Source organism: Aythya marila (genome assembly GCF_965140915.1).
Source record: "Aythya marila genome assembly, chromosome: 4".
Classification (NCBI taxonomy): Eukaryota; Metazoa; Chordata; class Aves; order Anseriformes; family Anatidae; genus Aythya; species Aythya marila.
In genome coordinates, this window is record NC_139045.1 from 5238519 (window position 1) to 5264296 (window position 25778).

A 25778-nucleotide genomic window follows, 5' to 3' on the forward strand; every position below is an offset into this window, starting at 1 on the left:
CCTCTCCTCATTTTTTTTGAATATTCCTTTTCATTTTGTTAGCTTGTTCGTGCTTGGTCTGGTTATCTAAGGTCTTGATCTTTCACGAGCAAAGTTCAGACAATCAGATACCAGCGAAACTCAAGGGAATGTTGGGGCTGATCTTCCTGTTCCTTTGGCTTAGATTATGAAATGTGCTTGACAGCAATGTCATCTTATGTAAGATGATACGGCAGCTTATTATGGTGAATAAATAGCTTTAAGGAAGTCTTAACTGGATTTTTTAAAACAGAATTTTATCAGGAAAACCACATCTTTACGAGCACTTTCTTTAAAAAGTCACTTTAGGAATATTTTCTGTAAGGACTCAGAATATATCGTAACTGTCTTAATTTTGGAAACTGAAGACAGAAAAAGGCAGAGTGGTTCAGAGGTGCGACTGCTGAACTGAAAGGTGGATCACATGCATAGTTTGCAATGAGAAGGTGTCTTTTTATGAGTTAAAAGTGAGCCAATGTTTGGCTGCTTATGACTGAAACCTTCATTTCTGTGAGAGGAATCCACTCGCTCTCCTTAGATTTAACGACTCGAATAGGAGTCAGGTCTAGCAGTTCCTCTCTCTCTCTTTGGCTGATTTTTCTTCAACTGGTTGTATATGAAAACAATTGACTAGCCTGATAACCCAAGTTTCAGAGGAGGGGCACAAGGTATGTGGGTGTTTAACTTCCTTTGTGTCCTTTGACATTGCAGTAAATGGATTGGGCATTGGTTTTGCTTTCCATTCACAGGTCTCCAAGTCCTCCTTTGTGCCTGTGAATAAGGTTTGATATACTTTGCCACTTTATCTTATCAGAAGTTAAAGACCTAATCATCTGCTATTTCCACAGGGAATGCAGAGGGCAACCAACGTTACCTACCAAGCTCATCATGTCAGCAGAAATAAGAGAGGCCAGGTGGTTGGAACAAGAAGTGGTTTTCGAGGATGCACAGTCTGGTTAACAGGTACTGTTTGGGATTTCTTAGGATCCTTGTGTCTTGTTTTTGTTTGTCTTCTGAAAAGCTGTTTATCTGTAGCTCCTTTTTTTTTTTTTTTTTTCCAAAGTTGAATGTTCGTGGCATCTGAGCCCTTGATGCAGTTTAACTATTATTTTTTAAGCTGACTATCAAGAAATTGCTCTGGGACAGATAATAGCTTGAGATTGCATTTTGTTCAGTGCTCTAGGAACGTTAAATTAATCTCTGTCCACTGATTAATTCGTAGAGTACGTTGGAGTGTGTTTTTTTTTTAACCACATTCTTGCTGTTCTTGCTGTCTGTTTCAACTGCTAATATATAAAACCTTTTTTATACGGTCTGCTTTTCTGAATCATTTTTGTAAAGATCCCGTCTTTGTAATGTTCATGGCTTTGGGTTGAAATAACAATTTGTTGTAATCATATGCCTTTGGACAGCAATTGCATGTTGTGACAAAGCATAGCAGGGCTTATTCTGAAGTCAGCGTGGTCTTTTCCCACTGAATTGTTTTGATTATAAAAAGAGAGTGTTAAGTAAATCCTGGAAGGTAGCTTTGTTACAGAAGTGCAACTTTTTTGTTTGTTTGTTCTGTGCTTCAAAGTTCTCTGAAGCATTAACACACTAACTTTGGAGTTTTTCAGTTATCACAGAGAAAAAATGCAGCCAAATTTCTTCTTTAATTAGTTTCTGCTGAGGAAGCTGAAACTGTGGTGGTACAGTTCCTTCAAGGTTCTCTCCTGTTGTCAGCAATTATGGTATAGTGGTGTAGGAAAGGTGTATTCAGAGATCAATTTTCAATTCTAAAGTAAGATTTATTTGAGGGTGAAACTATAATGCATGTCTTCTGCTGTGAAGTTAGAGGGTCATAGTGGGGAAAAAAATGAGAAATGTATCAAAAATATGGGCAAGTGTTGCTTTCATGTGTAAAATAATGTAATACAATTTTTTTGAGTAAGTTATTTTAAGGACTTACCAGCTCAAAGCTGATTTTTATAGATCATTGTTTAATGACCTTAACTTTTACATTCCATTACATGTTGGAAACCAGATGTTGCATGGGACACTGAACGTTTCAGTGAATAGCAAGCTAGATGCAGGAACAAAATTACAAACCACAAACATGAGCTATGAGAAGGAAATGGTGAGTAGCTGCAATCTCAGTTTGGATGGCCACGCTTGTCTTCTAGGATGGGGGCTGCAAGTTGAGGGAGATGATTCTCCCCACATACTCTGCCCTTGTGCGACCCCTCCTGGAGTGCATCCTGCTCTAAAAGGGCATGGTCTTGTTAGAGTGGCTCCAGAGGAGGACCCCAAAAGTGATCAGAGGGCTGGAACACGCCTGTGAAGAAAGGCTGCGAGCACTGGGGTTGGTTAGCCTGGAGAGGAGAAGGCTCTAGGGAAATACTAGTGTAGCATTTCAGCTTAAAGGAGGCTTATAAGAAAGAAGGGGAGAGGCTTTTTACTAGGGCTTGTAGTGATAGGACAAGGGGTAATGATTTTAAAATAAAAAGGGGTAGAATCAGTTTAGATACAAGAGAAAAAATCTTGACTGTGAGGGTGGTGAGGCCCTGGCACAGGCTGCCCTCAGAAGCTGGGGGTGCCCCATCCCTGGAGGTGCTCAAGGCCAGGCTGGATGGGGCCTTGAGCAACTTGCTGTAGTGGGGAGGTGTCCCTGCGCGTGGCAGGGGGGTTGGAACTGGATGATCTGTAAGGTCCCTTCCAGCCCAAATCATTCCGACTCTAACTGCTGCCAAAAGAACATTGTTCTCTTCCCAGCCTTGCCCTACTTTCACCCCGCCCAGTCTGACCTTGAGCTGATTCAACTTGCTCAATCATCAGTGAACTTAACACGGCGCAATAAATAAATACATAAATAAAAAAAGATTAGCAAACTGAGTTGGCTAATGAGCGCCGGAGGTGGTAGAATAATGGAGGTAGGATGCTGAGAGTGAAGAGAGGCAAGAGAGCAGGACCTGCCCTTCTGGCAAGCTCTTGCTGGCCTAAGTCACGACATTCAGCTTCATCGTTTTTAGCTGTTGCTCTTTTCAAGCCAGACAAGTAAGCACTGACAACAGAAGCTTGAGTTGTCTGAGTGTAGATAATTTTTATAGATGATAAAACATCATTCACACCTTTGCAGTCGTTTTCAGAGACTGGAGTATGAGCTAAGCCATAAAGAAATCAGAGGTGGACAGGAGGGCTTTTATTCAGAGGGGAAGAGAGATACAGGTGTTGGCTTAGGCTCTTGTATCGGGCTTGACCTGGGATACACATTCTGATTTTCAATAGGCTGCTCTGCGTCCTGTGGATATTAAACTGAGCAAAGGATGAACCAGTACCGTGACTCTTCATCTTTTAAATTGCCCTAAACTATTACAGCTCTCAAAGTTTGCTTTGCATTTTCTTACTAAGTGCTTGTTTAGTCTGATTGTCACCCTTTATTGTAAAGGTCTTTGAAGTAATACTAAACTGACTGTTGCTTTGTGTGTTTTTTTTTCTTTCCCTGAACACTAAAATAAATCTTAACCATCACTAATAAAAATCAAAGCAGCTTTATTCACTTAGTAGTGTTACTATTAGTATTTCTTTTTTTGTTTACCATTACCCTTACCATTTTTCTTACACAGAGGATTAAAGTTGTCTTACCAAGATTTGAGTTTGTGTCCCATTTAAGAATTGATTGCCCTGTATTAAGCTTAAGCACTCACTTCATATAAACTCCTAGATTCTAGTCTGGAAAATTACTTAAACACATCCCCAGCTTAAAGCAAGCAGTAGACTTAGTGCAAGCAAGGATATTCTTCATTGTTTGAAGGTTTGTTGCCTAAGTTTCTGAACTGAAGGTTCATATTCAAATTGCCTTTGCTTGTTTTTGACACATTCTGCTTAGTGGAGCGTGACTGCTGTGTGTGAGTCCTGAGAGAGACACAGTTCTGCTCTCTGTGTGGTGATCTAATTCAGTGCTGTTACTCTGCAAGGAGTCAGAACAGTGTGGTTTGGTCTGAGCCCCATCTGTTGACTGAAATTCACTTGACCGTGAGAGCTTCATCTTCTAATGCAATTGTAACATCTCCTTAACTCTGTTTTGGGTTTCTGAATGTAGCTTGCTCAGGTGGAAACAACTGCCAGCCACAGCAGCACTGGGCAATAGGTACCACCTCTGTGAACAGCAACAGCTCTCAAGGCCAGACTCTTCATCTTTTTCAAGCAGCACACTTAATTTTGTGCCTCGCTCTCCCTGTGTCTGTTGTCTGTGTAACAGGCACTTAGCTTGTATTGAGGGTAAGCATCTCCGAAAGGCAGAACCAGGCATTGCACTTGTTGCTTTTTTTTTTTTTCTACTGGTAGTAGTACACGTGCTACAGTTCACCCCAACTTGTTTTTATTCTTACAATACCTATTTTAATTCAATTTAATTCTTTTTTTTTTTTTTTAATTCAATTAGGTCTGTCAGGTGCCGGGAAGACTACAGTTAGCATGGCTCTGGAGGAGTATTTAGTATGCCATGGCATTCCGTGCTACACCTTGGACGGTGACAATATTCGCCAAGGCCTTAATAAGAATCTGGGCTTCACACCTGAAGATAGAGAAGAAAACGTCCGTCGGATTGCTGAGGTTGCTAAACTGTTCGCAGATGCTGGCTTGGTGTGCATCACTAGTTTCATCTCTCCATATACTCAGGTAAATGTGAAAACCCTCTTGATAGCGTGAGGGAAAATAAAAAATGTGAAATGTCGCTCAGAATTTGAGTTACAAGAACCTGTCACTGAACTTAGCCAGGATAAAATGCTTGCTATTTTTTTTTTGACATTAATATTTTCTGGAGGTGATTGTTCAAACTCCAGAAACACTAAACTTAAGTACAGAAAGAAGTTGAGATTACTTCTGAAACCGGGACCGTGTGAAGAACTGTGAAAAAACGGATTTAGCTGGTGGGGCATCAGTTGTTCAAGTTGTTTCTTTTCTTCAGACTTGGAGAATTTGCTTACATTTTGCTATCAGCTTCTTTAAAATGAACTTCAGAAGCAGAAAAGCAATACCAATGTTACGTGGATTCAATCTCTTAGTATTTTTTTTCCTGTTTCCTTTCAGGATCGTAATAACGCCAGGCGAATTCATGAAGGGGCAAGTTTGCCTTTTTTTGAAGTCTTTGTGGATGCTCCGTTGCACGTCTGTGAACAGAGAGATGTTAAGGGGCTCTATAAGAAAGCCAGAGCTGGAGAAATTAAAGGTGAACCTAAATGTAGTTGTGTCCTTTCTGCATAGGTGAAATGTTGTAACTGGACTACGCGTAAGTGTGTGAGCTCGAGTTTGTGAGTGTGTCACTTTTCCAAATGGCTGAACTGGGGATAGGACCGAGCAGAAAATTGGGATCAAATTCTGCCTGGGGCAGCTGACTATTATAAATGCATAGGACAGTAATGGGGCAAAAGTGCCTATCCTCACGTAGAAACTGTGTAATCTGCTCAAGGCTTCTCGATTGCAAGCTCTTAGAATTGAGGAACAGTCTTACCTGCTTTGCATGCCTAAGAAGAGCCTGATACTTCTCTTAAGTCTTTAAAGAACTGTATTCATATGAATTACCCACTTTTCCTTCCAAAATGTAGTGTCACCATCTTTCTGTAAAGAGACTAACTTGTTTATTTTGAAATCAAGGCTCAGTGCTAGTGCCCATGGGTATAATTTTCTGTCCCCAGACTTAGTTAAGACTCTGAAGTACAGCAGCCTGCAATTAATTCAGACAAACAAACGAACAAAAGCAACCTCGCCCTACAAAACAACTAAAAGTGTGATGACTTGTTGAAAATATTGTTTAAAGAGCTCTTAGCTCTGTATTATTTTAGGTAGAAGAGGCTGATAACATTTTTCACCTCTATTAAGAAGCAAAGTAATTTTTAAAGGTTTCACTTTCATGGGTCGAGTTTGCTCATGCTCTGATGATGACATCGCTATTAATCAAGGCTGACACAAAATTCAAGAAACCCGAGACACTCCAGATGACTTGGTTGAAGCTCAGTGCTTCTGCCAAATACGCAGTGAAGAATGGGCAATAAACACAGCTGAAGTCAGGTTTGCTCAGAATCATAGCAAGATGCCTTGCGTGGGAAAGGTGCGAGGCTATTGTACTGTACAGAATCCTTGTTTGTGCAACACAGAAATTTGTTAATTTTACAAAGCCCACAAGGGAATTTTGTAACTTCAGAAGTGGTAGTGAGGTATTCAGTGCCTACAAGGGAATCTAGCAGTGACTGTGTCTTATGAACTACTTGATATGAAGGCTGGAAATTAAATGGACATGCCTGTTAATTACAACTTCTGTTGTCTTCCTTTTCTCTAAGAATGGTAATGGGATAGGTTTTGTTTTTTTTTTCTCCTATTCCCATTCCTTAGTCATTAGGTACTCTTAAAGTATACAGGTTTTGGAACAGACACTGGCCTTTCTTTTTCACATCAGGTACTGCAGCAATTGGTATTTTTCACAGATGCGGAACAAAGCTACTAATTTAGAGAATATTTAAGTCTGAAGTGCAAAACTTGAATTACAGTGTTTGCATTTACAAGTATGGAGGATGCAGGTGTCCAGTTAATAGAGCCCAGCTGATGTCTCTGGAGATGAGAGCTGTAGTGCCACATGCTTTGACACTGAGCTTGACTTTCCTTCTTGTTCCTGCATGGTTGGTTGGAATCTCCTCTGTTTCAATGCAGATTGCTAGCCAGCTAGGCCAGAACAGGAGTCACCAGTCACTTACAAGGTCTGTGAAAATAGTCCTCATGGCTACTAATGAAAGACAGCTGCTGGATGTGTATCTACTAACTCTGTGTTGAAGTGCACGGCTCTTTTGCCAGTGCTACCTCTTTTATTCACAGAGTAAATCAAATACCAACAAACATATACAATGTACATGCTGCAGAATGCTGAAGTTAGATGCAGTCATGTGGTAGGATTAGCAAATAGCCCAGTGAAGAAAAAAAGCAGATGATTCCCCTAAGCAATCATCTGTTAAGGAAAGTAACGCTTTGTGCTCATGCCTTGTTTATGTCCTGAAAACTGTTACGTGAACAATCTTAAAATGCAGTCATCTTTTGGAAGAAGTCATTTAAGATTTTTGTCTTCTGTTCTCTAGGCTTTACTGGAATTGACTCTGAGTATGAAAAACCAGAAGCCCCAGAGCTTGTGCTGAAAACTGATTCCTGTGACGTGAACGATTGCATACAACAAGTTGTGGAACTTCTTCAAGAGAGGGTGAGCAGCAATGCAGCTGTATCTTAGTAGCTTTTTCAAAGCGTTCGTGCATGAAATCTGAATGTATGTACTGGGAAACTCAGAATTTTTTGAGTTAAAGACTTAGTGTTTTTAAATTCTAGCTTTTAAAATTGTCCTGCTTTCAACCTAAATATTGCAACAACGTTGGTCTCCAAGTGAATTATCTTTGGACAAGTAAAAAAATTCATTTATGTTCACTATCATAACTGATAACTTTAAGGGAGAGAAGTTGTCTCAGTTGTTACAGAACCAGCAGTGACTGTCAACGTTTAAATTGCTTGCTAGCTTTTGTAAATCTCTTTTTTTTTTTACTTTGTCTCTAAAGCGTATTTATTAGTACGTACTGCAAACATGAAGAGACAGGGATGCAGTACCACAGTAACCTGAGCTGACGGGCTGCTGTGATTGCCTGGCCTTCCTTTGCATTATTTTTTTCTTTTGTAGTAGTAAAAGTGATCTTGCAGTTAGGTAGCAACTGCTTCAGGAAGCTGATCTTCCTGATAAGGCTGAGTTAATGGTTTATAGCTTCTGAAAAAGCAGGTCTGTTTCCTCCCTCACGTCATCTACACCATCCCTTCTGAAGCTCTAGTGTTACTCCTGTTGTCTGGGAAGCGGATTCAGTTCATTACCCAACCTGAAAAACAAACACAAGCCCCAAAAGTGGTGGCAGTCATCATGAGAAGGCTTTATAGTCTTGAAACTGTACCCCAGTCTTTTTTTATTGTCTTTAGGTGGTGGTGTTTTTTAAATGACCTACACCAGTTCATTGCAGAGTTGCATGAGACACGATGACTCAACGACCCAGAGGAGGTAGTAGTATGTGGTCAGGAAGAAGGAGGCCAGTGGCATTTTGAGAATGGACAAAGTAACTACTGTCTTCAGCTCTTAGCTTCAGTCTGTCAGCAGATCATATCCTAACTGAGATGTTCCTTATATATGTCCTGAACTGCTGATATTCTCATCCTAATGTTTTTAAGCTGTATTAAGCAGCAGCGTTACCTAATACGCTAATAAGCTGGCTTCTACAGACAGTGTCAAAGCCTTCATATTGAAAAGAAAGCAGAGCTTAAGGTTGGTGACTGGTGAATTTTATTTCTGGTGTGGGATGGAATTTTATATGCCATTCTGCCTTCCCTGATAGAGTATGGTAATCACTCAGAGGGAGAAGGATCAACATGTCAGGGTAACAACAAGTTCACCCCTCTGGCTTTGGTTTGCCTCTTCTCCTTAGTCCTCGATAGGAAGGAGTTTGCTAATGTTTGTGCAGAAGGAGTTTGTCTCCTTACATTCTTACCTGTAGTCAGTGAGTAGCAGGATGACATTTCAGGCCATGATTTTAATTTAGATGCTCTGACAGACAGTTCCTCATGCTCTTTGTGAGGTGGATGTATGGGGAACTGGAGGTGTATGCAGTAGCTTGAGTAAAGCTCCGCCAAGTCCTGAAGCTGGTACAAGCAAAAAGACCTCATCATATAGTCAGCGCTGAGTTCACTGTGGCTTTCTGTTGCCAGTACACCTTCAGAGAGATTTATATTTTTCTAAATTTTCAAGAAAACTCTATTAACAGTTCACTGCTTGATCAAGGTTGCTCAGGAGACCTGACACAGGAGAAAAACCACAGCAGAGTGCTAGACTTGAACCCTAGTACTCACCTGAATATTTTTTTGGAGGAAAAAAAGGAGAGAACTTTATAAGACCTATCTATGGGAGGTGGCAAATCCTTACTGTGGGAAGACCAGTTCAGATTTCACAATTCTAGAAAGCTGTGTGCCAACAAGCAACTCTTGCATTAGTACATTTGGTACACAATGCTGAATGCTGGCTTCTGGCCCAGGCAGCTTTGCTCTGTCCTTTGATTAAAGCACATCTTAACATTTTTTTTCTTTGTAGAGAATAGTACAATGAATGGCAAGATGTCTTGGTGGTTGCTTACTTTAGGGAGACAATGAAACCAAGGCATGGCTGAACAGGCCGTATATAACCCAGTGATATCTTAAATATAATTCTGGTAGGTTTCCCTTAGCTGGAAAAACCTGTGGTTTTGTTCCTTACTAATCGCACTGGATTATTGAGAAAAGAACTGTAAGACAGCAGCATTACAAATATATATTTTTTAATAGCTGTGAAATACACTGTAAGGAAGTCCTCTTGATGTTGGTAATCCTTGAGTTTCAGGGGCTCTTCTTCTACTAGTTCAGAAAATAATGGTAATAAAAGACAGCACAGCTGAAAAATGTGTGTATGTTGAGATAGATGCAGACAGATGAGGATATACATAGATATACATTAAGAATATGAAGCATTTATTATTTCATGAGAAATGGAAACTTGGTTCTGTCGTGGTTTAACCCGGCCGGCAGCTAAACACCACGCAGCCGTTCGCTCACCGTCCCCACTCCCTCTCTGGGACAGGGGAGAGAAATGGAAAGTGAAGCCCGTGAGTTGAGATAAAGACAGCTTAATAAGACAGAAAAATAACAATAACAGTAATAATAATAATAACACAATGATGATAATAGTACTACTACTAATGGTGTGCACAAACAAGTGATGCACAGTGCAATTGCTCACCACCCGCTGACCGATGCCCAGCCTAACCCCGAGCAGTCCGGCCCCCTCCCCCAGCTAGCCACCCCTATATATTGTTTAGCACGATGCCAAACAAATGTATCAGGTATTCTCCAGAAATATGTTCAGTACTTTATGGAAGAAAAGGGAGGAAACTGCACGGAGGAGTAATAAGCAGCTGTTGAGTCTGGAAAGTTCTTGTGTGGTGTAACTCAGTTTTGAGGGGCACCTGGATAGTTTTTTTTTTTTTTTTTTTTTTGCATGTGAATGCAATAAATAAAACACTTCAAAGTTCTTTTCAGGGACCTAGCGTGTGAGGTACTGTATCTGCTAAAGCTGCTGAGCCTGAGTCGCATGAGAAGTTCCTTTCAATACTGAATGAATGAGTCCTTGCTCAATCCATAGTCAGAAAGGCATGTGTGTGGCTTTGGGCTTGATAAGTTTGCCTCTTAGTCTGCTGATACCGTCCAATATGCTGTCAAGCAAGCCTACTGCAGATGTTTGGCTATGGAGATTTCATTGTTTTAGCTGTTTTTTCCTGTCAACAAATGTAGCTGATCTAGCTAATGACACAAAGCTCATATTCCTCAGTAATGAAATTGGTTCAATATTTAACCAGGGAAATGCTTTCTCATGAAGTTACTTCTCAGAAATGCCACCCTTATTGTTAAGGAAGTGCCAAAGGCATATAAGGAAAGAGTTGCATTTCTAGTACCTACCTTTCATTGTACCGAGGAAAAGTGGCTTTTAACTGCTTTTGTACGGAAGTCCCATTCTTAGGGGCATAATATTACAGCAGCTCTGCAAATACCACAAAAGAAACCCACAAATGTTGGGAATTTGATTATGTACTTCTACTTAGATCAATTCATTGTGAGTGTATGTATAAACCTTCCCTCTCTTATTCCATCTACCACCCATCCTCCAAATTACAGCCAAAGGTTGAGTTCTTGTCTAAGCCTGGGAACATTCTCTTCTGAGGCTCAATATCATACTTGCATTTAGGGAGGTGGTCCTCCTGGTCTTTGAAAGCATTGATTTCATAACTGTATTCACACAGTTCCTTACAATTGTATTCAAAAGCTGTATTTTGGAGCAGCGAGAATTTCAAGCAAAATAGAAATTGAGGGTGGCAGTTCCTGGCAAGCTTGTAGACATGGATTCTGCTCTTCTGTATAATCTGTGTATATTTTTTTTCCCTCAATTATACTGCACTGTTACCATCACTGTAACCATAGTGATTCTTTATGGATCTCGGTCCTCAATGTTATCTAGTTCCTCCCTGACTTATCAAAACTGTGATTAAAAATACTGTGTGATCACCTTGGTTATAAGCTCGAATTGCAGCAGGCCCCAAACCCGTTTTTTTTTTTTTGTTGTTTGTTTGTTTGCAACATGACAAACTATTTATAAGTGTTTTTGCAGCTGCCTGTGCAGCAAAGAAGGCCGATGGCATACCGTACCGTATCAGCAAAAGCAGGTTGAGGGAAGTGATTAGAACAAGCGGCCCTGAGAATCTGTGGATGCTCCATCCTTGGAGATGTTTCAAACTTGATTAGCCAAGTCCCTGAGCAGCCGACAGCAACTGGTTCAGTTCTGAGCAGGAAACTGGACTAGATGACCTCCAGAGGTCCCCCTGTGATTCTGTGATAAGGCTCATCGTTACGTCGTGGGAGAAGCTGGGGAAAAAGCAAGTGCTGCATAAAGGCCGTGCAAGACTGTGCTGGTAGTTTTATACTTACAGCAGTAAGTATGTAAGCCAGGATGAGCAGAAAACTTCATAAGCTTTTAAGTGTAACCAAAAAAAAAAAAACACCACCAAAAAAACCCACCAAAACCTCAGCATTAAATTTCCGTAATTCCCACATCAAAATACCACTGATTTCTTCTCATTGCTTAGAGAAGTAAGGAGAACTTGCGTGTTTTAAGGTAGGGATTTCCTGCTTTTGAGTTATGCTGGAGTTATGATTGTTGTCTTTTGAAAATATACTGCTGAATGGTATTACAGAAATGGATATCACCAGCTCAGATTGTTTTTTGTTTGGTTGTTTGTTTTTTCTAGAAAGCGTGTATATTTTTGTGGTTTTTAAAGAACAAACTGCAGTTACATTGAATGGTGTAATAAGGTACAGCGATGGTGCCATTTTTGTTGCTGCGGCATGTCTTTTGCTTTCTTCTCTGTTTTTCAACTTCTGCAGTTTGGGAAAAGGGACAGGCAAGGTTTTGGTTCACGGACGGTCTGTGTTAGTCATGGAGAGTCCAGCTGGGCAGTAATCACAGACCCACCGAATCATTTAGGTTGGAAAATACCTGTAAAATCACCAAGCCCAACCATCCACCTAGCACAACAAGTCCACCACTGCACCGTGTCCCTAAGTGCCACATCCACACATCTCTTAAATATCTCTAGGGATGGAGGCTTCACCACTGCCCCAGGCAGCTTGTTCCAATGCCCAACCATGCTTTCCATGAAGAAACTCTGCCTGACATCTATCTAAACCTCTGCCGAGGCAACTTGAGACCGTTTCCTCATGTCCATCACTTTTCACCTGAGAAAAGAGACTGACACCTCCTCTCAGGTAGCTGTAGAGAGCACTAAGGTCCCCTCAGCCTCCTTTTCTCAAGACTAACCAGTGCCAGTTCCTGCAGCCGCTCCTCTTAAGTCATGTTCTAGTCTCTCCACCAGCTTCGTTGCTCTTCAATGAATGGGTTCAAACTTCCTGCTCCTCCAAACAAGGTCTGTATTTATAGCTGACCGACAGTGGATGACACAGGCGAACCCTTCCCTTCTTTATTTATGGATGGGTAGGTCATAGATAGGACTGAAACTTTTGGTTAGTCCTACTTCAAGAATTTTTATTTCTTTAAACTCCTCCCAAGATGATGTAGATTTGTTTTGGTTTATACAGCCTTCTGGAGAAATAAGCACGTAGCGTTGAAAGAAACTTCTCAAGCTCTCTAAAAAATAGGTTAGTTGCACTTACTTCCAGAATTGTTTTTTTAACTGTACTGTTTTCATTGCATTTTGACAATTGTACTGTTTCTGTCAATGTCCACACTCACAAGCCAACTTAGAGGGAAAAAGAGCCTCAAACCCTATAATGTTTTGCTGGTGAGCTGAAAGTAGTTCTGTAATTGATCGTAGTATCACGTTGAATGTAGTTTTCATACTCTGTTAATTTTTTAAATTATTTTTTTAATTTTTACCAAATACAGGATCTTTTAGAAATACATTCACTGGAGAATTTCTCACTGTAGAGTGCAATTAAACAGATGCTTTAATCCAGTGGGATTTATACTCAAGCTGAGAATGATTCATGTATTTTTTCTTTTTGAGGGTAGAGTTAGGATGTTTCAGTTTCATCCCAAATGAAGCCATAAGTAGTGCAAGATTTTACGAGGATCTATTTCCTTTAGATCACACTTGCTTTATGCCAACATCTCATCTTTCGTATTGTATGAGTAGAGTGCTTAGAAGAAAATCTTTGAACGTTGGTAGTACCATGAGCCGTAGTAATTTGTTCTGCACATGCATGAAAGCTGTAATCATTGTTTTATTATAGTTTTGAGAGCCAAGTGTTAGGTATCTTTGTCTGTTCCTTCTGGTCCTATACCAAAGCAGGAAAAATCCACTGTGTTTTGTGCTTTGAGTTATATGCCAGTCATTGTTTTCTTTTTGTTTGCATCATGGAAGATTGAGGCTTACAGCCAGCAGAACCTGAGTGCAGTGACACAAACAAGCTCTAATTAAGTTAGAGAAGGAGGTCATATCTCAGAGAAATAAGCTGCCAATTAGCCTGAATGGTAATCCTGTCGCCACTGAACGACCAAATGCTGAAAACTGACAGTTCTACTGAAACTGAAGACGGGATGAGGATGGAAGATGAGGAATAAGGTTAAATGGCATGCAGAAAGAGGGTGCTTAAGGGATTTTTGATGAAGAATTTTATTTCTGCAACAGCTATTCACGTAGTAGTGCATTTACACCCAATCCATTAGTTACGTTACTTGAAACAAACCATCTTTCCTGTAATGATGAGGGTGCTCAGAATGCTGTAATCTTGATGTGTCACCTGAGAAAATGGTCTCTAAAAGTATGAAATGTAAAAAAGTATATTGTCAACCTAAAAGCAGTCAGAAATGTTGTTTAATACACTTTAAAGAGAAGATCTTGAATTCAGCTGGTTATAGATTAAGATTAATACATTGAAAACAATTTATCAGTTTACTGAAAAGGTGATAGAACAGACCTGATGGGAAGAGAAGAAGCAGAAAATCTTACCTCCCTTTTTTTAAGATCATAACTCATTGCACTTTCCATTTTTTCCTTGCTCTTAATGTATTGACAAACCTACTTCCCTGCAAGCTGTAGCTATCAAAACATCAGTGATTACAGTCAAGCAAACACTGCTGTTTGCTTTTTCCAAATACAAACTATTTTGTGGCCTCACACATCAATTAATATGAGTTTACGTTACTGAATAACTGGTCTTATAAATCAGATGGTGCCTGTGAATGGTTATCTACTGGAAACTTGCCTGAGGGCCCCTTCTTTGCAGGCTGTTCAGGATGCTTGCATCAGCAAGGAACTGGCATCACAGTCTAAGATAGCACGCGTTCCAATAAAGCATTTAGTTTTATATTTTATTTTATTTTTTTACAGTTATTTGTTCAAATGTAACGACAAATGGTAAGTGTAGAGGATTATTGTGTAACTTGTCTGTTGGTAGAATGAATCTTTGATTAACTTTGCCATGTTAAAGTGGTCACTAGATGGCCTGCTAGCCTCGCATTTCCCTAACATTCATTCAGTTTGAAGACCTATGAATTCCTCTTGCTGCTATTTAAAATCTAGGAAGCTGTTTTAAGTACCATTTTTGTGTCTGGTAGGGAACCTAGATTTACTAATCCTCCAAATTATCTAGATACTTAACTCATTAAATAATGTAATGTGCCATAATCATATTTATGTTGCACTTTATTAAAATAAAATAATCTATGAAACAACAACAAAAATAAGCCTGTCTCAAGCCATACAATCTCTCTGCTTGCTCTTATAGGGGCTTAACTGGCCCCAGATTAAAAGTCTTGTCAAGCTTTTTTTGGCTGTTTCTTGCACTTGGGTAGAAATACCAGTGCTGGTGTGGCCATGGCTGTGGTCGTCACTGTTTTCTACCTGATTCTTTAGGCAATGGTGGTGGGGATTCAGCTGCTTTTCTAGCAGGGCTGGATTGCCTGCTCTGATTTTATGGCCAGCATTGCTGGGGCTGCCTTCAGGCTGTCTGCATCCCCGCAGTGAGGTAGAGGGGTTGTTTGCAGAAAATGCACTGTCAGACCTTTGTTGTTCCCATTGTTTTGCCCATCAGTGGGGCACCAAAAGCAGGATAATATTTGAACAAAAAAAAAACAACAAACAACAACAACAACAAAAACCTTTTAATAGCCACAATTATGTTAAGCTTTTGATGGTTTGTAGTGCTAGAACTTTATGGCATGGTAAGAAACTAGGGTCCAGAGCAGCATCTTCTGGGAAGCAGCATAATGTGGACCCAGTCACTATACTTTGCTTGTGAAGTCTGCGATTCGTAGCAGCAGGCACTGCTTTTCTTTGGTTCTGGGCTTACTGCTACGGGGAGGTTGCTGCAGCATTGCTGGGCTGTAATTCTGCTTCTGCAATACGGGGCAGGTTTTGCCTAAGTTGTTATCTAAAATAATCACTTCCCAGTTGAAGTCTGATACGTAATGGTTCAACTTTTCCATACACAGTGCCTCCTCTAAGTGTTAGTTTATTCATTTTTCTTTTATTTGCCTTTGGAGACACCAACAGTGTAAGAGCTAGCTAGACTCACCACCTCTGTACATTCCTGCCCTCATTTTGTCTCCCAGTTCCTTTCATCATCCTGCTTCTTTGACTTTCCACTGAGTTGGTCCCTAACGCCTGATAAGTGCTTGGATAAATGCTTTAATGCTCCTGGGCAAACTTTGCCTTTCCTATAGGCACACCCCTTTCCTATGGATTGCAAATATTGGAAGAATAAAAAATAACTCCTTGTGCTCTTGTTACAGGCTTATGTATACTTTGCTCTGTGGGTGAGCTTCCTCCTCCCACTCCACTTCCAACAGATTTACTTTACAGAAGTAACTTAAAACCCCGTTTTAAAAAAGAAATATCTGCTGTTTTTCACTAATGTTTTCCTACTGGGTATCACTGGAACGTTGGACTGGGTTTTGACTCTTGACTCAACCCTCTGTCAGGAGACTCTTCAAAGTTTTATCACGGATGACTCCCTTCCCTTCTCTTCCCCTCTCCTCAGAAGTGTGCCTTTATCCTTACGAGGGGTTTAAGATCTAGAGTATAGTGAAATGAGAAAGTCTTGAGAAGGTTTTATTTAAAACCCATGGAGGAAACTCCCCCCCCTTTCTTTTTCCAATATAAAAGTGATATTCTGTGGTATTTGGGTTATAATTAGGACACTGGTGTTATTTTACTAGCTGTAGGTGACACATCCAATTTATACTTCTGTATTAATGACTTTCAGCTTACTTCCCTATTACCATTGCTGACACATCTTGTATAGTCAGTTACTTAAGTCTGTAAGTTTGTTCAGTCTCTACAACATTTTTTTATACTTCTTTAGCATCTATAAAAGCACACACTCAACCTTTCTGCTGTAGCGAATATAGGCATTAATCAGTCATAACAACTGCCCTTAATTCAGTAGTTAAATATTTACAAGGTGTTATAATTGTATGAGGTACTTACTTTAAAAAAAATCTTCTTGCCAGAATGTTTCACTGTTACTACTCAAGCCAGCAGCGTTGCTAGCCGTATATCATAATCTTGGATCATTGTTGTTTTTTAAACGAATAAAAATTGCTTAATGCACATATTCTTGGCACAGAGCAGTACAGTGTAGAATTTTACTTCTTGACCTTGTGTTTAGTGTCCAAGAAGCGTTTGGACCGAACGCTAAATTCTGATTATTCCTTTTGTACAGGACATTGTACCAGTGGATGCCTCCTACGAGGTGAAAGAGCTGTATGTGCCAGAAAACAAGCTGCAGTTGGCCAAAACTGATGCTGAGTCTCTGTTAACCTTGGAAATAAATAAGGTATTGTGTGTTTAGTTATCTCATTGTTGAAGTTGAAAAAACAGTCTGCTGCTTGGCAGAACTGTGTATAGTCAAAATACCTGTACTGGTTACAGATTGTAACTCGATAGGCTTTTCTCTCCTTTTCTTGAGAAACATCACAGCATTTGTTTTTTTCTTCCTTTGCTTTTTAGAAATAACAGGTGAAACTTCTTAAGTAATGCCTGGTATTTCAAGTAGTGTTACTTAGTTAATCCTAAGCATGGTGATTAAATTTACAGTGACTTTCTTCCACCCTCATCCATAGACTAAATCATGCCTTGAATACCTTCTATGGATAGTTGTTTCTAGAAGAATTTTCAGCTTACTTTCATAAATACATATTTTTTTTAAACTGTAATGACCTAGAAATATGGTGGAAATCAGTTGCTTCTGCTTCATCTCCTTGTTGGTAACCTTCAGGTTAAAGTAGTAGCCTTATATATAAGGCTTATACAGTTGTGAACTTTTCGAGGTAAGTGATCAGGTACTTACACAGGTAGGTGTCCAGATCTAATTTATTCTAACCAGAAAACAAAACGAAACAAGAACTAATGAGTTCATGCTACTTTTCTGGCTTCCAGCAGAGAATACTTGGAAAAGCATGGATCAACTTAATTGTTCTTACTTCGGTTAAATGCATTATTTTCCAGCTTGGAATTTAATTAGACAAAGCTGCTTCTGGCTGTTTGTCTGTTCTTCCTGGTAATCTTTTTTTCTGAAGAATGAAGTCTAAACACAGATACAGTGCATGAGTTTTTTCACTGACTTTAACAGTATTATTATGAGCCAGCAGCGTGCCTGGCAGCTGACGACATTTGGGTTGTCCAGTCTGGGGAAAAGGAGGCTGAGAGGTGACCTCATTCTGTGTCATTCTAGATTCTTTTCATGTGTATCTGTAAAACTGTATATTGCTTTGCTCTGGAATAAATTTGTAGGGTCACCATTATTAAGTTTCTGTAGTGTTGCACTCTAAATTGCTTCCCATCTCCAAAACAAATTCTTTCTCCCTCTACTCCTAACCAGGGGTTTATTAAATATCAAGCAAGTATATAACGTCAGCTAGGGAAGAAAATCTGTGTTACGCTTGTCTCAACATAAATTAAACAACGTAATAAAATTAGTCATGCTTTTTACAAGAGAAACTTGCACAAGTGAAGTCAGTGGACTTTGTCCTTTGTCAAAGACTCTTGACCAAGTCTTAGTAATGCACGTGCAGAAATAATAAAGGCCACACACTAAGTCATAGTGTGACTGTTTAAATGGTAAGGAAGGAAGTTCCCTGTAAGATGATACATCTTAAACTGAAATAAGTGCTAATCCCGAGAGAATTTCACTTCTGGATTTTCTCACTACTTTCTGCAATAAAAATTTCCTTTCTAATCTGTTTTAAGATTTAACCTGTTAGTATTCACACGCCCCCTCCCCTCCTTATTCTGATATTTTTGTGGTAACTATATGTGGTGTAGGTTTTTGTTGCATTTATTTTTTAATAAGGCAAGATAACCAAGAGCTTAAAATAACTACGGTTCCCCTTTTTTATTTAAGTTGAACACTTTCAAACATTTACAAATGAAGCACTTTTGTGTGTAACAAAATGATATTTGATGTTAAGTGCAAGACTGAAAAATAGCCAAAGTCATAGTGTTTTGTTTTTTTTCTTCTGGAGACTTTGAACTTTTTGTGATTAAGACTATAACACCAAGAAATCTTCCTTTTACACTGTGTTTTATGGATAAATCATGTTCTAAGATAATTACCATTAAATGTCAGCCATTGAGCAACAACTTTTATCTGCTCTGTTTCTTTGCAAGGTGGATATGCAATGGGTGCAAGTGCTGGCAGAAGGCTGGGCAACGCCCCTGAATGGCTTTATGAGAGAGCGAGAATACCTACAGTGCCTTCACTTTGATTGTCTCCTTGATGGTAAGATATTTCTGTTAGTAAAATCGAGGAAATTAATCATATTTCTAATCATATTAGAGGAAATTAATCGTATTTCTGGAACACCGTTGATGCTTTGCTGTCTAGTGATGGTGTAGTGACACTTTTTCATGTTTCTGCACAGTCTGAGCTAAGAGAATAGGGTACTAAAATTGTTACTTTTACTGTATTTATTCTTTTTATTCCTATCACCATGTTAGTTTGAAAAATCAGTGCCTTTCCTTTTTTACCTTCACAAATTATAATTTATATTTTGGAAATGTTTTCACTTTTGAAAACATTTAAACCTGAAAGCCAAATTTCCGATTTGTTTGGAAGGAATTTATTTTAGAACTTGAAATTGCAATTTAATTTGTTTAGCTCTGTGAGGAACAGCAAGAGATTTGTTCTTCCATAGTGATGAAGGAAAGGACAATGAAGTAACTTGCGTGCTAAAGTTGCAAGTATGAAATCAGAATGTGAGAATGGGCTTGTTTATGTACAATTGTCACATGCAATTGAATGACTCTACTGTAACAATTAGCCTATGATGATTTAAACAAATATATTTTATTTTGTATTTGTAATGGGCTAAGAATGAACATTAGTTAAGGTAGCTGACAAGTGATATCATCAGGTTTTAAAATTTGAGTTTGATTCTCTGTCATTTATTTGATTTATTCTTCTTAGAAGACTGTTTTATTCAAACTTTTAGGGTTTTATTGCACGCTATATGAAAAAAGAGATAGAAGGAAACAGGAAGACAGGAATTTTTACTGTGTTACTCTTCTCTTACTGGAGACCAAATAGCAGGAAAAAAATGTCACGTGTCTTTCACTTCAATGTCTTTCACTTCTTCTGTTGTCTCCAAATTTTTCCAGTTCCTCTTTTCAGAAGTCTCTGAGGTACTATTATACCTACATGAGGGCATCCAGTTATTTTGGAGCATCTCAAGTTTGCGATAGCTTTTTGGGCTACTAGTTTGGTCTTCATTCCATTTGCCCTTCTGAGTGCCAAGCCAGATGCATTGTACACTGCAGTTGCTATGCATTTAACTGCTAAAATAGCTTGTAGCTCCTGCCCAGTTAACTTCTGTAAATCAGATTTTTCTATAAGGCTTTTAAAGCCTTTTATAGGTATTTCAGGTATAGCAATATTAGGAATTTGTAAATTTCTCTTGCAGATGTTTTTAGTACCTCTTGTGGTGCTACAAATAAACTATGAGCTATGAAGAACAAATAACAGTAAGAGGGAGACAAAATACCTGCAATGCATTTGTCCTTTGGGCCTTAAATGCAGTGTTCACATAGATGGACTTCTGTGTTACGGAGATCAGTGCAGGTGTGCTGATATTCTCACCTTAAAGCTTAATTTACCTGAAATAGTCTCAAGCTGATGCTATTTTCCTCTGACTTTAAATAAATAAAAATAAACAAAACAACAACAGAACATTTCACTTAACTACGTTACCCTTGTTTCCAGTTAGTTCATTGGATGAAGATGGGTGTTAGAGAGAGATACTTTTTGTTGCAGTCTCACAAAATTTTAATAATTAACCACTTAGAGGTCTCTTCCCAGTTGGAAGTGTTTATTTTCTTGCTGCTAAAGCAAGAGGTTTTTACTGATCATCAAAGTTGGAGTGGCAAATTGCCATCCCTGTGACTGTTGCCAAGCTCAATTTTATGATCCAGTCGTTTTGAAAATAACTGGATGGTGAGACTCAGCTGAGGAGAGGATATGCAGCACACTTTTTCCCTTTGAATTACAAAGGAAGGGAGGTAGAAAGAATTACTTGTCTTTTTTCTCTTATCCTTTTCACCCAGCTTCATTGTTTTTAACTTCCTATCATGCTTAGAGTATGATTGAGAAGGTTTTAAAATATGTATTGCTTAAATTATGGGCAAACCAGCCTTATTTAGAGCCTGTCTCCACTGAAGCCAATAGCAAAACTCAAATTACCTTCAATGGGCCCATGACTTTTCTTCTGGGGAGCACCCAAGAGTTTTGCACTCTGTTGTTAAATCTGTTTTTATTATAATTCAAGCAATTGTATGATAGTTGCAGTATTTACTCCACTGGTTTCTTAAATCTTACCCTTGTAGTGAAGAAAAACAAGACTCCTAGCATCTAGCAGTGAAGTAAATGTTTAAAAATGAGGACCACATAACCTTTAAATTCAGATGCATTGGGTTATTTTCAGAAGTTAGTAGCTGGTAAGCATTCAGCTGAACAAACTATGCAAAATGTCTGCCTGATTCAACTCTTTTTTTCTGACATAGATACACACTTGAGTCTGTTGTGTGATAAACTTACAGCCTGGGCTGTAACTTTTTAAGAGGTTAGATTTCCAAAATGTAATTGATGACCACTGCTGTGGATAATGGCTTTTTTCTCTCTGCAGGGGGAGTCATTAACCTGTCAGTGCCTATAGTGCTAACAGCTACGCAGGAAGACAAAGAGAGGCTGGATGGGTGTACAGCAATCGCGCTGGTGTACGAGGGTCGCCGCGTGGCCATTCTGCGTAACCCGGAGTTCTACGAGCACAGGAAGGAGGAGCGCTGTGCCAGGCAGTGGGGAACGACGTGCAAGGAACATCCCTATATTAAGGTGTGTGCTTAAAAGTTGAAAAGCTAGTCCTGTTATCTGTCCTGTCTGTGGACATCTCAAGTTGATGTCTGGGACCAGTGTATTTTGACACCAAAACTTCTTGGAGAAATAGTTAAAACATCTGAGTGGAAACAAAGGTGCTTTTTTGTGGAGTGCAGCTGTTGAGTAGTCTGTACTCGGCGTGAAAATCTGATGTCCATAAGTACCCATGAAATGAATTTAAGATAGAGAATCTGTGCTACAGAGGAGTGTAGTGCCTAGGAAATTTATCCCCTGTGGACCCAGATGGGTCATCAAAACTCCTTAATAGGTGGACACATGCATCACAGAAGCAAGAAAACTTCTTTTCTGCTTGTATGTGGAGCCCGTGAGAATTGCCTGATTTAAATGCCCTTGAAACAAGCACCCTTCCTGGAGAGTTTGTAATTTAACTCTCTGGGGAGTTACTTCCCATCCATTGTGCTCAGTATGTTTTATTGTCTTGACCTTATCTGTATGTCATACCGAAGTATTTTAATTATAACATTACTTCTTGCGTTGTTGAGTTTAGTTTTTGAAAGATGATATAAATGTTACATTATAGTTCTGTGGAGCCCATAAATATGTTTCTTTTCCCACTTCTGTCTCTATAATATCTCTTTGTTTACATGTACAACTTAAAATCAGATAAAAGGAAATAAACCTCAGATTATGAGCTTGCAATTAAAAGGGAAAGCCTTTGATGTTTTTAAAAGCAGCTGTATGACTGATGGTTATACCTGTCTGAAAACTGTTTTTTTGAATTCTTAAAAATGTGTAATGACATCTTTCACTGACTGAAGCTTTACAACTCCAACTATACAGTTAAGAGTATATCTGGAAAAGGACATACCCTGCTAGATACAAGTAAGAGTATTCTGGAAGATGTCCTCTGTGTTCTGTGCTGATGAACATAAGACTACCCTTTTATTGAAAACTTAAAGTAACATAAATGTAAGAAATGCTAAGAAAATCTCATGCAGAAAAGATTTGAATGACTAGTTCTTATACATTGGCAATATCAGAATGACACGGCTGATACTAATGTAGAAGATGAGAAACCATCTTATGTCTGTACTGGTGTGTATAGTGGTATCGCAACAGCATATCAATGAATATGTGCTTTGTAGTATCATGAGAGCACATAAATCTTGTGGCTTTTCTGAATTCATCAGAAATCCTTGGGTGCCTGAGAGCTAACGTAGTGCTGATTTTCTCGTCTTCATGTTTTTCTCACGCTTTTCCCTCACACCTTGGTAAGATGTCAAAATCTGGCATTTTCTTGAGGAATGGTTTGGTGACTGCAGCATCATTTAGCTCCAACAGCAGGTCCTCTATCTCAAAGTAAAAAAAAACAAAAACAAAAACAAACAAACAAACAAAAAACAACAACCGAATAACCAAAAAAAAAAAAAAAAGGAAAAGAACAAAAATCATACTTAATTGTAACATCTTGACTCGTGGGTTTGGTGCACACAAACTCTTCTGTTGTATCAAGGAAGTTTGTCATCTCTAAATGACATCAGGCTTAAAAATGACTGGAAATGTATATGAAGCTTGAAGACAAGACCAAAAAAGCCTTTCAAAAGCAATGTGTTGACAAAAATCAATCAGATTGTTGATTTCTATGGCCATTGATAGATTATGTTAGGCAGCTTGCTGTAAGTATTCTTTTGATAAAGGGTGAGGTGGTGTTGGACGATACTAAAAGAATTGTAGTGAGCGTACAATACATGTTGCCTTGATAAAGTTTTGAAGTGAAACAAATCCAAAAGTTGCCTTACTTTAAAGATATGATTTTATTCATAAATTAAATCAGATGAGTAAATTATAATGTGTCAAATAAAACAGTTCTTGCTGACCAGAACCATGTGAACTGCTGCATGATACTGGAAGTGCATTAGCTTTGACCAAAAACTGTAAAGCATCCAATTTCATTCTACTCAGTATATGAACTTTTCCAGCCAATATTTTTTTTTGTTATATAATAATGTTGGTTAAGAACATGGTTTTCTTGCTTTTCTATATATTGGAGGAGATGGGGGAAAACAATAAGTTCTGTTCTTTCTAAAAGAAAGGCATAAGTCTGCCATGGGTTAGTGCCTCTCTTCTGCATCGTGGTGTAACATGTTTGGACTGTGTTACAGTGATTTATTTTATTATTATTTTTTTTAATATTGGTGCTTGATTTCAGACCGTTAAATGCAATTAACTTGGAACTCTCTCTTTTGTAAATGTTGTGCCCCCTTTGTAGTGGTCTCAATGCTCAGAACAGGCTGATAAGCAATCCCAGCATGGATTTTTCATTTCTTTTCCTAGATGGTTATGGAGCAAGGGAACTGGCTGGTAGGTGGAGATCTACAGGTCCTTGATCGTATCTATTGGAATGATGGACTCGATCAATACCGACTCACTCCAGCTGAGCTAAGACAGAAGTTCAAGGAAATGAATGCTGGTAAGTAATTTTTTCTTGTTTTGTTTCTTCCTACAAAGATTTATCCAAATGCCTGCTGCCTCAATACTGCAGGGACAAGCCTTGTTTCAAGGATAGAGAATCTCTGTGCTCTTTTAAGTGGTATTCTTTGCCTTTTACTAGAACTAATTTTTATAACCTCAGGTACTATCTTGCCAAAATGCACAAGAGATGGTAACCCCTGAGGTTCTGATTTTGTCTTTCCATGTGCACTAGACATGTTATTAATGCAAGAAAAGGTAATGTTAAAATGTGGTAGAAAGTGATTTAAATATCATCAGATTCAACTTGATCTGTAGGGGTATGGCTGAGTGCTGAGTTTTCGTGCTCTTCTGTTTTAAGTCTATTCCATGCTGCTTCTGGGGAACAAAGCTTATGACAGCCATGCAAGTAAATGGGTGCAAGTGGAATGCATCACAATTAAAAACTGAGCTAGTTGCTAACTTTATATTGTTGAAGAAACAAAACAGTCTTTCTCACTTAAGCAGTTGTTAGGCAAATAAATAAGAGGCTAAGTAATACCATAAAGCAAAGTATTGATCATTACTCCCTTCAGTGTGGCAGGCACCTGCAAACCACTTCTAAGTGTGAAGGAAGGGTGTAACATCAGCAAACTGGTATTGGTCCCGAGTTCCTGTCTTTTTTCAGCATGGTCATTATTTCCAGGATCTGCTGGTTTAAGACACTAGTATAGCTTTAGCTATTCCCCCAGTAAATGTATTTGACACCTGAAAAATATAAAAACCCGTTCTCTAGATTTCACAGGCTGTATGAGGATGGAAGTGACTTCTGGAGGTCAATCCAATCCTGCTGCTGAAGCAGGGCCACCTAGAGCTGGTTGCTCAGGACCACGTTCAGGCAGCTTTTAGTATCTCCAAGGAAAGACATTCCACAACCTCCCTGGGCAACCTGTGCCAGATTCAATTCTGTTTGACTTCAGCTTCCCTAGCTTCATCCCTCAATGCTCAGATGTCTCTGTGTTCTTTCCAGGTTATGTGTCCTACAACTCCCGATAAAATAACTTGCCTTCCTTATCTTTTGTCTTTTTATTTCCTCTGTAGATGCTGTCTTTGCGTTCCAGTTACGCAACCCAGTGCACAACGGGCACGCGCTTCTAATGCAGGACACTCACAAGCAGCTTTTGGAGCGTGGCTACAGGCGCCCCGTGTTGCTCTTGCATCCTCTTGGAGGCTGGACAAAGGAGGACGATGTTCCTCTCATGTGGCGCATGAAGCAGCATGCTGCGGTGCTGGAGGAGGGGATCTTGAATCCAGAAACAACGGTGGTGGCTATATTTCCTTCCCCCATGATGTATGCTGGACCAACTGAGGTAAGGACGTCAGGAGTTTAAATCAACAGCAGCAAAACCAGAACCTTTTGCTGGTGTGCCTAACCCCTCTGATGTGTGCACTAAAATATTTTGTTCTGTGCTGTGCCTGACATTCATGGGTGGTGCTTTTTTAGTGGACAGAGAAGACTAAACTTATTGGGAAATCAAACTGTAAAAGATCCCTCTGTTATCAACCAGAATGTTCTGGATTGAAGGATTTGGTTTGGAAAGGGCAGAAGACAGTGTTGTTCTCATGCTCGTTTTCCTTAGAGTTAGAAGGGCATGACAATGAATTCATCTTTCCTTCTTTTTAGGACCTGTTTCAGAAGGAATTCCAAGATCAATTACTGCATCTTACGGTTGTCCTGAGTGTTCAGATACTTGAGATGATTACTATGAAGTGAAAAGTGTTTATATTGGAGGGCTATACACAAATTAGGGGGAAAAAAAAAGACTTGGTTTATTTTTTGG

At 39.2% G+C, this 25778-nt stretch overlaps 1 protein-coding gene across 2 annotated transcripts in view; it reads left to right on the plus strand.

The window, feature by feature from the left end:
• The window catches only part of PAPSS1 (3'-phosphoadenosine 5'-phosphosulfate synthase 1), a 42210-nt gene that overhangs the window by 6125 nt on the left and 10307 nt on the right, over window positions 1-25778 (plus strand). For both annotated transcript variants that reach the window (XM_082758583.1, XM_082758584.1), the window contains exons 2-10: window positions 867-981; window positions 4439-4674; window positions 5086-5224; window positions 7119-7237; window positions 16825-16938; window positions 18771-18882; window positions 21281-21486; window positions 23824-23959; window positions 25039-25307. In XM_082758583.1, coding sequence (XP_082614709.1) covers window positions 867-981; window positions 4439-4674; window positions 5086-5224; window positions 7119-7237; window positions 16825-16938; window positions 18771-18882; window positions 21281-21486; window positions 23824-23959; window positions 25039-25307 — 1446 coding nt within the window. The remainder of the gene's footprint in view (window positions 1-866; window positions 982-4438; window positions 4675-5085; window positions 5225-7118; window positions 7238-16824; window positions 16939-18770; window positions 18883-21280; window positions 21487-23823; window positions 23960-25038; window positions 25308-25778) is intronic.